The 13,129-nt window shown below is 41.7% G+C and overlaps 1 protein-coding gene across 3 annotated transcripts in view; it reads left to right on the top strand.

The window, feature by feature from the left end:
* The window catches only part of CIB2 (calcium and integrin binding family member 2), a 123,750-nt gene that overhangs the window by 56,809 nt on the left and 53,812 nt on the right, over positions 1–13,129 (top strand). For all 3 annotated transcript variants that reach the window (XM_033921110.1, XM_033921108.1, XM_033921109.1), the window contains one exon: positions 11,071–11,182. In XM_033921110.1, the coding sequence (XP_033777001.1) occupies positions 11,071–11,182 (112 nt within the window). The remainder of the gene's footprint in view (positions 1–11,070; positions 11,183–13,129) is intronic.

Genomic DNA, 13,129 nt, shown 5'->3' with positions numbered 1-13,129 from the left:
CGCGATCGACCAGTAGCTCAGGAAGGCAACGTAAGTCGATCGCAGAGCCCATCCCAGGCTCTGTGATAGACTCGTGTTGCCGTCCCGATCTACCGGGCCTATCAGCCTTCCTCTCCCCGACGTGAAAGACGCCGACGCCGGGCATTAGGCTGTTTTTGTCATTTCGGGTTGGGGGAAGGGGGCGTGGTGGCGGCAGCAACAGCAACAGCCTGAAAAAGAAATCATCCTGGCCCGGGTCGGTGTCATATTCCGGAACTTCTACCTCTTCCAGCAGCCCTCTCCCTTCTACCTGCTTCCGGCCACACCCCCTGCTCCGCGGCTCTCTTCGGCAACTCAGCAGCAGCGATCGACACAAGCTTCTGACGTCGGGGCCTACCCTCTGCGAGTCCTGCTTGTTTCAACTTCCTTTTTCCACAAAGGCGGGACTCGTAGAGGGAAGGCCTCGATGTCGGCAGCTTGTCTTGATCACCGCTGCTGACGAGTTGCTTAAGAGAGCCGCGGAGCAGGGGGGTTTTGCCAGGTGCAGGTAGAAGGGAGAGGGCCAGATGCAGGACTTGTGGGTGAGGGAGCAGAAGAGAGAGAGAAAGAGAGAGGGAAGGGAAACAAAAGGAAATATTTCATACTGGGCTGGGCCGGAGTGGAGGGAGGGTGGAAAGATTCTGGCTACAGGGTGCATTAACAAAGGAAAAGGGGGGAAAGCTGAAAATGGAGATAGTGACACAAAAAAGAGAAAGAGTAAGCAGGACCTACTGAATAAGGATAGAGATACATAGGGGACATGAAGAGGAGGTGAAATAGAGACATAGAAGTAATGCTGAAAAAGTGTGTGGGGGGGAGATAAAGACATTGAAAGGGCAAATGGTGAACATGGGGTAAAGACAAGGACAGAGACAAATGAAGATTCTGAAAAAGTGGTGAGATAGGGATATAGGTGAGATGGACACAAAGAAGGGTGATGCTGGAAAATAGGTGGAATGGTAATTCTGACAGACACAGAAGGGAAATGCTGGATCAAGGAGAGATGGGGCTCAGGCTGGATGGAATGAGGAGAAATGCCTTGTTGGCCCGGAACTTCCTCTCCTACATCAGAATTGACGTCAGGGAGCGGAATGCTGGTCAGCGCAACGCTTCTGCAGAGAAAGCTTGGGACGGCGGTGGCTTGGGGGCTGTTCCCTGATGGCGGTGGCAGCAAACCGAGTGGCTTGGGGGAGGGCACGGAGAAAGAAAGAAAGGGGGCAGACAGGGAGACAGAAAGAAGGGGGAACAGGGAGACAGAAAGAAAAAGTTGGGGGAGAGAATGAGGTCTGGAGGAGAGGAAACATACAGGAGGCTGAAAGAAAGGAAGAAAGATTGGATGCACAGTCAGAAGAAGAAAGTGCAACCAGAGACTCATGAAATCACCAAACAGCAAAGGTAGGGAAAATGATTTTATTTTCAATTTAGTGATCAAAATGTGTCGGTTTTGAGAATTTATATCTGCTGTCTATATTTTGCACTATGACTCCTTTTACTAAACCGCAATAGCGTTTTTTAGCGCAGGGAGCCTATGAGCATTGAGAGCAGCACGAGGCATTCAGCGTAACTCCCTGTGCTAAAACCTACTATTGTGGTTTAGTAAAAAGGGAGGGGGTGTATTTGTCTATTTTTGTATTTTGTTACTGAGGTGACATTGCATAGAGTCATTTGCCGTGACCACTTTGAAAAAACCCGGAATATGAATAATTAACATTTTCTCTGCCTTTCAGTGTGCTTTGTGTTTTTTTTTAATTTTATTGTTGGTAGATCATTTTGACTTAGTCATTATAAAAGTAGCTCGCAAGCCCATAAAGTGTGGGCACCCCTGATCTATACAGTATATCTCTCACTTTTAATTTCAGTAGCTAGACTCAAGTCATAAAGTGTATGCTTAAGAATTTAATTAGCCAATTTCTTCATCAGCCCAAGAATTACTAACAATTTGCTTACAAATTCATAGTTTCATAATATAATTATATCTAATACATTTGAATCAAAACTCCTCATCTTTTAGCTGCAATATTCTCAAACGAGAACTGTTGACATGTTATCATGTTTCACCAATGATTGTGTCAAGGTATGTTCCCTATAAGAAACCAGTCAAAAGTAATTCTCTAATCATTCTTAATACTAAATATCAAAAAGTAGCCAGATACGCACTTAACAAATACCTTATCAAACATGCACACCATTTCACTAGCAGCTTTTTTTTTTTTTGCAAAAATGGCGTTGTCGTCCTTCTATACAATTCACTTACGTTAGCATTTTCAGGAAGCCAATCACAAAACACAATCATACCAACGTCATCCTTTTGATCTCAGCATTCAAACCATGAGGCACTGTGATATTCAATTTAAATATCCAATACTGCTCACAATAATTTAACTAAACTAAACTAAACCTTACCACCCTCCCACCCTACCTGTATCTGGTAAATAACCTGCCAACAAAGTTTTAGCGGTTATTCTCAATTTATGTTCATTTAATCTCAGTTTTATTTGATGGCTGCTCCTCCCCACATAAATTAGATCACAAGGGCAGGCTACAATATATACCACCCAGGAGCTATTACATGAAGTAACAAACTTTGATCTAATTAAACATCCGGTCCGTATATCTTTCCTTGTACTCCCCTGAATCACCAGGTCATACCATTGAGAATGACCACATCCATGATGTTCAGAAGTCTGATTATCTCCAGTCATATCGCTCTTTTTATATTTCAACATTTCTCCTATATTCCCTAACCTTGCTGTATGCTATCATTGGTAGATCAGTAAAAAAAGGGGAGGTGTTATAAGTTTATAGCATAGGCATAAAATAGAGACCTTTTTAGATTGTTCAAATAAACACACTTTTCAGGGCCGGTTGAAGGGACTGTGGCTCCCTGAACCAACTTTTGCATTGGTTCCCCTCCCATGATCTAGTAGCTCCCCCTTCATCTCATCTCTCCCCCCCCCCCTCACTAATGCTGGTGATAGAGGGCGCCAAAATCCTGAATCTCAGTTTGGCATCTCTCTCTCTCCTCACCTGCAGAGGGAGGGGAAGAGAGAGGGAGAGATGCCAGAATGGGATTTTGGCACCTTTTATCACCAGTGCCCTGGGCCGGGACCTCAACTGGTCCATAAATTGAGCCAGCCCTGACCTTTTTATAAAATTATCCCTGTTAAACCTAATTTGCTGAGGCTTCTTCTGTTCTATGTCTACGGGAAATGACCATAATGAATCAGGCCTTTAAGGGTCTAAGAAATGCAAGCAAGGTCATGGTACATTCCGAGGGAATGGTACAGATTAGGGAGTGAAGAGCGGGACTTGGGTGTGATTGTATGTGATGATCTTAAGGTGGCCAAACAGGTTGAAAAGGTGACAGTGAAAGTTAGAAGGATGCTAAGGTGCATAGGGAGAGGTATGGCTAGTAGGAAAAAGGAGGTATTGATGCCCCTGTATAAGACTTTGGTGAGACCTCATTTAGAATATTGTGTACAGTTCTGGAGGCCGCTCCTTCAAAAAGATATAAAAAGGATGGAGTCGGTCTAAAGGAAGGCTACTAAAATGGTGTGTGGTCTTCGTGATAAGGCATATGGGGACAGACTTAAAGATCTCAATCTGTATACTTTGGAGGAAAGGCAAAAGAGGTGAGATATGATAGAGACTTTTAAATAAAAAAAAAAACTAGAAAAAATGTTATTAGCCAAGTGGTGGAAGTACCCACTGAAAACCATTTACTCAAAGTGGAGAAAAAACCTCAACCATAAATAATATGCAGACAGCAACCCAATGAATTTTTATCCGTTCTAATTCTGTATCATGGGCAAAAAAAACTCCACTATTCTCAAAATGTCATTTTCAGAACCAGGGAAACATCCCACCACTTGCTTACTTGTACGATGATTGAAACTAAAGGTGTAATGTGGTGGGCATACATAGGATAAATAAGCTTCATCGCTTTTTCGTAGCCAGGTTTCGGTTATACAGAGGATATCAAGATTATGTTGGAATATAGCATCTTTAATTAAGTGATGTTTATTTTTTACTGATCTTGAATTGATAAGTCCTATATTAATCAGATTGGGATGAGAAACATTTATCCAATCCTGTTTGGGGGTAGATGTTAAAAGATTGGCGTGAGAAGTTTGGCTTAATATGATGTAGAGGCCTGTTGCCCCAGAGAACAGGGATGTTTGAACCAGAAATGCTCATAAAATCTACTGGTGCAATGCCGTGGTATTTTTTTGGAGGGGTAGTTTTACGTTAGAGCAATGTGCTTTGCCAGCTCTTCCACAAGGAAGCTGTCTTCCATCCTGTTGTTTCATGCCTCAAACGGAAATACAGCCTGAAAAGCCTGGTGGGAAATAAAGGTGACTTGGCTCAGCAACTTCATTCTAATTGCTTCTTAATCTTGAAATCCACCCTCCAGTTCACTGTTCAGTTGGGCAGTATTATCATCTCATTAAAATTACTGCTGACTATTCCTGTCTGGTTTTTAGAGCGCTGGTCGTGCTCGGCATAGATTTATGATAGACCGTGATCATTTAGCCTTGGCTTTGTCTTGCTCTTGGAGACTTATATGTTTTGCTTTCGAAGATACAAAAAGTGTTAGCAGCAGAATAGCATGACAACTACTTGTTGCTCTTGATTTACCAAGAGAGCAGCACGGCTATGTGCTTCACGCATTGGATTTATATCATCTTTATAGTATTAGCACATGTTACATGAGTTAGGAAGTCTTGTTTGATATTCAGGCAGTTTCCTGTACCATCTGTTGTATTTCTTATAAATCTACTAAGCCTCTAAGTACCATAAAACGATGTAGGTATGTTGTGGAAAATAATTTCATAGAAGAGTAAAGCTGACCCCTTACTGTTTAAGGATGAACGATAGTTAATTTACTTTAAAAAAAAAAAAAAAAAAAGGAAGTGCCCCTCCACAATTAGATTTTAAGATTCTAAATATGTTTAACCATTAGAGAAAGGGAGTGGAAAGTATTGTGCATGTATACACAGGTTTTTTTTTTACCAGGAATTTCAAATGTTTTAGAAAAAGTTTTAGAAAAGATCCCCAGCAGGTTTCCTAATCTCCCTGCAGCTACCTCTTCCCCCTTTTTTTTTTTTTTTATAACTGTTTATTGGTAGTGGTGAAGAAAACGCGTACATAAACCAACACAAACCAACACAATGGAGTAAAGCCACACGGTAGTTATACAAACAGTTTAAAAAAAAATAATCATTGCCAAAACTGTGGTAACAGTTAAGAATAAAGAAGTACCGTATTTGCCGGCGTATAAGACGACTGGGCATATAAGACGACCCCCCAACTTTTTTTTTTTTTTTTTTAATTGTTTATTTAATTTCATAAATATACATTCATACAGTATGTATATAGGAAAGAGAGATTAAACACATTAATTAAAAAGAAAAAGAAAAAAGTGAAAACTAAACAACTTCCATTACAGTATCAATCATCTCTTAAACAAAAGTCCACATTATTGGAAAAGCAATTCACATTAGTAGGGTCTTATATTATACAGAATTTTATAAACAAGAATGCAGTGTTACTTCTTCAAATAAATGAAAACTAGACCTTATTCCACTGTGGGAGCACTGGACAGCATTACCCCTTTAGCCTCAAGAAAAAATCGTAGTTGGGGGGGATCAAAAAAAATATATGAATGTTGATCCAACAAGATCAAACATTTGCAGGGATATCTGAGTTGAAACTTAGCCCCCAAGGACAATACAAATTGTCTCATTTCCAGGAACTCTTTCCTTCGGGATTGAGTTAATTTAGATACATCCGGAAACATTGAAATCTTAGAGTCAATAAAGGTCACCTCTTTAAGCCTAAAAAACAGCCTAAGAAGTGCCTCTTTATCTTGCTGAAAAACAAATGTCACCAGAAGTGTAGAATATGAGATAACTTCATCCTCTGAGGTTTCCAAAATTTTCGTAACATCCATAGAGCTTAAATTTATTGAAGCCTCAGTTTTAGAAGCCTTCTTTGAAACTGGAAGGTAATAAACTTTGTGTAATGGAGGAAAACCATTCTCAGGGTATTTAAATATCTTTTTCAAAAATTTATAGAATAAATCTTTGGGCGTCATTGCTAAAGTTTTAGGAAAGTTTAGTAATCTTAAATTCAACATTTTAGTATAATTTTCCAAGTTTTCTACTTTCCTAACTAATAGCAATTTGTCCTTCATTAAGATAACACATAGAGGGAGAGAGCAAGTGCCGGGCAAGTCCCTAGCAAGTTTGCTGGCATGACAGTTTCCCTTTAAAAGCCTTCAAAAGCCTCCTGTTCGCCCCCGCAACTTCCTTAAGGGCTAGACTCCACACACGGCCGCATGTGCGAGAGACGTAGTAAAGAGAAAAGGGGTGGGGCCAGAGCGCCGCTGCTTCCCGCTGCGCAGGATGAAGGAGCTGGCACCCTTGTCACACTGATGTCCCGCCATGGCCCCGCTGATGTCCCGGCAGGTTTACTAGTACCGTAAGCACCATAAGGAGGTAAGGAAGGAGATGTTAGGGCATGTAAAGTAGAGAGTTGCGCGGGGACAGAAATCCCACCCGTCCCCACCCGTCCCTGCCAAAGTCCCACCCGTCCCCACGAGGAAACCCACCCGTCCCCGTGAGGAATCCCTCCGTCCCCACCCGTCCCTGCGAGGAATCCCCTCCGTCCCCGCCCGTCCCTATAAACTTCAGAAATAGTTATTTCATTTAATTATGCTACTGAATTAAAGGCTCTGGTAGAAACCCATTTACAAATAAGCAAAAAGACTTTATTAATTTGAAAATATTAATTGGGAAGAATACATACTTTGTAAACGGGTTTCTACCAGAGCCTCTAATGTTTATAAATTTTTATCAACACAACTAATATACTACTTTATTCTGAAGCAAAAAAAAAAAAAAAGAAATAGAATTCTTTTCCTACCTTTGTTGCCTGGTTTCTGCTTTCCTCATGTTCTCATTCAATTCCTTCCATCCACTATCTCTCTTCCTTCTGCATCTTCCATTTGCTCTGTTACTGTGCCTCTCCCTTTCTTCCCCCTTCCAAATTGGTCTGGCACCCATCTTCTTCTCTCTGCTCCCCCCATAGTCTGGCATCTGTCTTCTTCCCTGCCAGCGTCTTCTCCCTACTCTCTCTTCCTCATTTCCTTTGTGTCCTTCTCCCCCCCCACCCTTCCCATGGCCTTTCAGCGTCCTTCTCCACCCCTTTGTATTCCCCCATGTGCTTTCAGCCTCCTTCTCCCTCCTCTGTCTTCAAGTGCTTTCAGAGTCCTTCCCCCCCTCCTGTCTTCACCATGGCCTTTCAGCGTCCTTCTCCCCCCCTCCTTCTCTACCGCCCCGGGTGCAGCACAGCCGGCCAGGTCCCCTTACTTTTGTGGCACTTCCCCGACCGACCGACAACAGCCCCGGTCCGACAAACCTCCCTGCCCTTAACCGCGAATCTAAATTACCTTCTTACAGCTGCTGTAAGAAGGTAATTTAGATTCGCGGCTACAGGGCAGGGAGGATTGTCGGACCCGGGCTGTTATCGGTCGGTCGGGGAAGTGCCACAAAAGTAAGGGAACCTGGCCGGCTGTGCTGCAACCGGGGCGGGTCGCCCCTCTCCCTTGGTAGCCACTCGAACCGCGAGGCTACTCTCCTTCTCCTTATCTGCCCTGCCTGCAGCACAGAGCCGAACGGAAGTCTTCCCGACGTCAGCGCTGACGTCGGGAAGACTTCCGTTCGGCTCTGTGCTGCAAGCAGAGAAGGTAGGGAGAAGAAGAGCCGTGTACATCCAGAAGACTGAGTACATCCAGCCCCGCAGGAGCCCCGTGACCCTCGGAGGCGTCCCCATGGGATCCCCGCGACCCTAGGGGGCGTCCCCACGGGATCCCCGCGACCCTAGGGGCGTCCCCGTGCAGTTCTCTAATGTAAAGTAAGGGCATGTAAACAGTACCCGGCGTATAAGACGACCCCCGACTTTGGGGAGGATTTTAAGGTACTGGAAAGTCGTCTTATACGCCGGCAAATACGGTACGTAGCCACAAGGCAGAGGAGAGAATATGATGTTCTTCACACACCATTTTTTTGTTTAAGGCAAACATGCTAGCCCCCAAACACCTAGCTTCCACCCAACAGGGGCATAGCCATCATACATCACACTCACTCCCCCCAAGGCCCTAGATTTAAGGTATCAGGTACTGGTCAGGAAGTGCCTCCCCCCATCGTCCGATGGGCAATCAAGAAAGGAGGTCCAGAGAGCTACATAATATTTCCTATCCGGATGATGGCAGTTGCAGAGACGGACAAGTCGTCAATTTCAGTCTTTTGATGTCTGCTTCACCTTTGTGAGCAATATCTCTTCCTTTGATTGGAACGATAGTTTTGGACATAGGGAAACAGAAAGTATCATTGCAAGACTTGTGGCAAGAAATGTGTATTTTGGAGGGGACTTCGTGTCAGTATTACTACTCAAGTATGTTCTTTTTTTCTCAGGACACTGTCAAAGCTATCTAATGTTGATTTAAAATTTAAGATTGCTTCAGAACCAAATTACCACTTTAGAACTATGAGTTTCATCCTTTCAAGAAGTTTCTTCTTCGGTTATTAAAGATTCTCATATAATTCATTTAAAGCTTGAAATGCTGGCAGGAGTAGAAACTTATGTTTTTTTAAATTAAGCTATGTAGGTTTCCAAAATGACAGACACCGGGCCTGATTCTATAAATGGCGTCTAGAGTGGTGGCACCTACTGGAATCTAGCCAATTTCTGTGTGGAATTTAAAATCTTTTAATTGGCTTAAATGGCACGATAATTGAAAATGCCATTAAAAGCCAATTCAAAACAATTTAAGTTCTGCACAGAAATCAGCGCAGTGCCTATCGATACCTAGACCTGGGAGCTTATCAGTGCCTAAAGCTGCCTACATGAAAAGTAGGCATGATTAGGAGTGGAGTTTGGGTATGTAAACATTAGGCCCCAGTATTATAAACCAGGAAAACTCTGGTCTAATATACCAGCACTTAAGTTGTAGATGCCTATTGGTGTCTAACTCGATTTAGGCACCAGTAAGTGTGATTCTATAAATGGCGCCTAAATTGGTAGGTGCCATTTTCAATGGCAACTCCCAATGTAGGTATCGTTTGTAGAACCAAGCCCTTCTTGTTAAATTATGTCATTACAAAAGATTTCAAGCTGCTAAATTGAATGGTTGGTTAGGTAAAATTATGTTAGAATCTTCTTATCTTGATTTTAGAAAATTTTTGAAGACTCAACTATTTGAAAAATTAGTATCCTAACTGGTTTTCTCTTTTTAAAATTCCATGCTTTTATGTAAGGTATCACCTTTTAAATTGCATTTTTACTGTACGATCGGTTCTTATTTGTTGTAAACCGCTTAGAACCATTCTCTTAAATTGTACTTTTCTTTTAAATCATATTCTCCACTGTAGGATCAGTTCCTATTTATTGTACATTGCTTAGAATTGTATTTTCCTTTTAAATTGTACTCTTTACTGTTTGACTAGTTATTATTTGTTGTAATCCACCTAGAACCATTTTTTAGTTAGGCGGTATATAAAAAAATTAAAATTATTATTATTATTATTCTGAAATATCAACTTACATGTGTAAGTGCCGACACTGATATTTATCAGTTGTCTATTTGTCTGCATCAACAGTTGTAAAATGATTGTTCCCATTGCACATAAACCACATTCATGTGAATTCCTGCATGTATTTTTGAAAACGCTCTAAGTCAGTAGATACTTTTCCAAAATAACCCTGGAACTGCACACATCCTGACCTGGACATATCAAGGGGAGTAGCAACATAGAGGAAATAGCTGGCTACTCCCTACTAAGAACACAATAAGGAGAACAATAGACACGATAGGGTGAACAATTGACATAAGAATTGCTGCTGCTGGGTCAGACCAGTGGTCATGCCCAGCAGTCCGCTCAGGCGGCGGCCCTTAGGTCAAAGACCAGTGCCCTAACTGAGACTAGCCTTACTTGCGTACTTTCTGGTTCAGCAGGAACTTGTCTAACTTTGTCTTGAATCCCTGGAAGGTGTTTTCCACTATAACAGCCTCCAGAAGAGCGTTCCAGTTTTCTACCAGAAAGCTGAGGATATGAAAATTAAAGTACAGATAACTACATTTATCTGGATGAACATAGTACATGATTGTGGTAATATGCGTGTAAATACGTAGGATTTATGAGAACATAATACACGATACTAATATGTGTGATATATGTAGGATGAGTGGTATTAATTTATAAATACGTAAGATGAGTGTATACAAGTATATAGGGTAAATATAGTATTCTCTAGTGATATATAGGATGAAGATAGTGTATAATTACTGTACACACAGTCAAAAGACTAATGTAAAAGATATGTAAATGTATTGTAACATCATTATACACACTATACTGAAAGATTTGGATAATTTCCTGGAGAAAAAGTCCATAGTCTGTTATTGAGACAGACATAATAATAATAATAATAATTTTATTCTTGTATACCGCCATACCCAAAAAGTTCTAGGCGGTTCACATTCATTAATTAAGGTCCGCGGTGACACACAGATTTACAAAATTTTAACAAAATTACAGGCAATGAAGAGGGGGGAAGCCACTGCTTGCCCTGGATCGGTAGCATAGAATGTTACTACTATTTGGGTTTTTGCCAGGTACTAGTGACCAGGATTAGTGAGGCTGGGCTACTGGGCTAGATGGACCATTGGTCTGATTCAATAAGGCTATTCTTATGTTCTTGTGATACGTAAAAGTATTTGGAACATCATTACAGAAGCCATGTATGGAAAACCATCACAGAAACACTCGAACTTTGTATTATAACACCATTACAGAAGCTCAAGCAAACCGCTCTGAATTGAATCCCCAGTCATTAGTAACGGTATAGAAGCTTTCAATAAACGATTCTGATTTTGACATTCTACTTTAAAATGGGCCTTCACATGTTTTGATTGAATGGCAGCGTAATAATGCAAATATGTGCAAATTGCAACTGACTGATTAGGGTCTGTTCTTTGCTTGTTTACAGGTTGCATAGCAGATACTATGAGCTGGCACCCAACATTGTGCCTATGGATTACACCGATGACCCGGATGTCAAACTACCTATACAGCTTATAATAAACATGCCAGAACTGATGGTAATTCTTCTACACAGAATAGTTCATTGCTTGTTTGCCAGACTAGATGAACTATGGGTTATTGTTCTTGGGTTCATAGACAACCCCGCGAAAGACAAAGGCGCGCGCCGACAACTGAGCGCAAGACGGAGGCGCGCGCCGAAGAAAATTACAGTTTATAGGGGATCTGACGGGAGTTTTTGTTGGGGAGCCCCCCAGTTTACTTAATAGAGATCGCGCCGGCGTCAGGGGGGGTTTGGGGGTTGTAACCGTCCACATTTTACAGTAAACTTAACTTTTTCCCTAAAAACAGGGAAAAAGTGAAGTTTTCAGTAAAATGTGGGGGGTTACAACCCCCCAAACCCCCCATAACGTGGCGCGATCTCTATTAAGTAAAGTGGGGGGGTTCCTCCCCACGCCCCCCCCCCCCCCGTCGGAGCCCTAAAAACAGTAATTTTCTGTGGTGCGCGCCCCCGCGCTGCGCTCAATTTTCTGGGAGCGCCTTTGTCCCGGCGCGCTTTTGACCTGACACCTTGTTCTTGTGCCTATTACCATAAACATTCAAAGGGGGGAGGGGATTTTATAATTGCCACCGATAGTGTCAATCACATACTGGTGCTGTTTATAGAATTTCACTTTTTTTTTTTTTTTACACTGGCACTTAAATGTAGGCCAGCATTTTAGAAGCTTACGTTTAAGGTACCGTGTCATGCTCACGGAAGTGCCTAGGGGCACCTAAGGCCACTTCTGGTGCAAACCACACCCACATCAGCCTTAGATTACATATGAGCCTGTTTTTCCATTTGCACCCCTAAGCATGTCCATAAGTTTGACACTTTCACAGTAAATGAAGGCACCATTCATGCCTCAATTTTTTAGAAAACATGCTTCCAAATTGGTTGGTTAGCCAGCAGTAGGGCACCCTACCACCAGCTAACCTTCGGCGCATCTTCGAGAATTTCCCCCTTTACTACATGTCTGACTTAAATCACTGAAGAGTTCAGAAGAAATTTAAACTGCTTTTAATACGTACAGTTGCAGCAATCCAAAGTCTGAGAAGGCTCCAATGAACACAGAAAACAATTACTACAGACACAAAATTAAAAAAAAAATAAACTTTCATAGTCTCAAAAACATTTTGATAACTGGAACATTATTTCAAGGTCTGCAGCATTTCATTGGATTCTAGCTTGGCTCTTATAATTTGATAGAATGCAAATCTTTAACTTTTAGCAGATATGCTCATTCCCTTTCTTGTGTATGTCAGAGCACCTTGGGAATTGAAATTTGCTTTGGAGAGCAGAAATGCATTATCTCGGAAACAGATGAGAATGATGGATGCATTACTTTCTTATGGAAATAGACTTGTTCTAAGAGCCACACAAAATGCCTTTTTTGCTCTGAGTGTTGTTGTTAATGCTGCTGGCTGAAGTATCCATGAGGGAAAATCAATCACAAAAGTAATGTGTGAAATATTGATTCTTCAGAACCACAAATGCAGCCTACTAAGAGATTCATTAAGTTGTAGAGGTCGTGGTGGGTTGGAACATGTACTGTATATAGTACAGTTCACATTGAGCCAATGTCATTTCAAGGTGACTGTGCCTTCTATTTCATCTAAATACAAAATGAGCTTTGAATAAAAGCTGCTTTGAGTCTGGTGGTCACTACACTTATAGGCAAATTGATAGACAAAGTTGTATTTTCACAGTTAACCATTTGGAGCCTTGGTCTTTCCTAATCCTTGAGGGTTTCTATCAGGTCAGATTTTCAGGTTATCCCTAATGAATATGCACAAGAGAGATTTGCATGACTGTTGCCTCCACTGTATGCAGATTTTCTCATAGGTATTCATTAAGAATATACTGAAAACCTGATCTGTTGGCAACCCTCAAAAATGGAGAATGAAGACCAAGAATCTAGAGGAAAATCACTTCTTGGTGGAGAAACAATCTGGTTTCTGCATGG

This window comes from Geotrypetes seraphini, chromosome 14, assembly GCF_902459505.1.
Source record: "Geotrypetes seraphini chromosome 14, aGeoSer1.1, whole genome shotgun sequence".
NCBI classification, from domain to species: Eukaryota; Metazoa; Chordata; class Amphibia; order Gymnophiona; family Dermophiidae; genus Geotrypetes; species Geotrypetes seraphini.
Note: the sequence above shows the minus strand (reverse complement) of the source record. Positions and strands in the feature narration are given on the sequence as shown.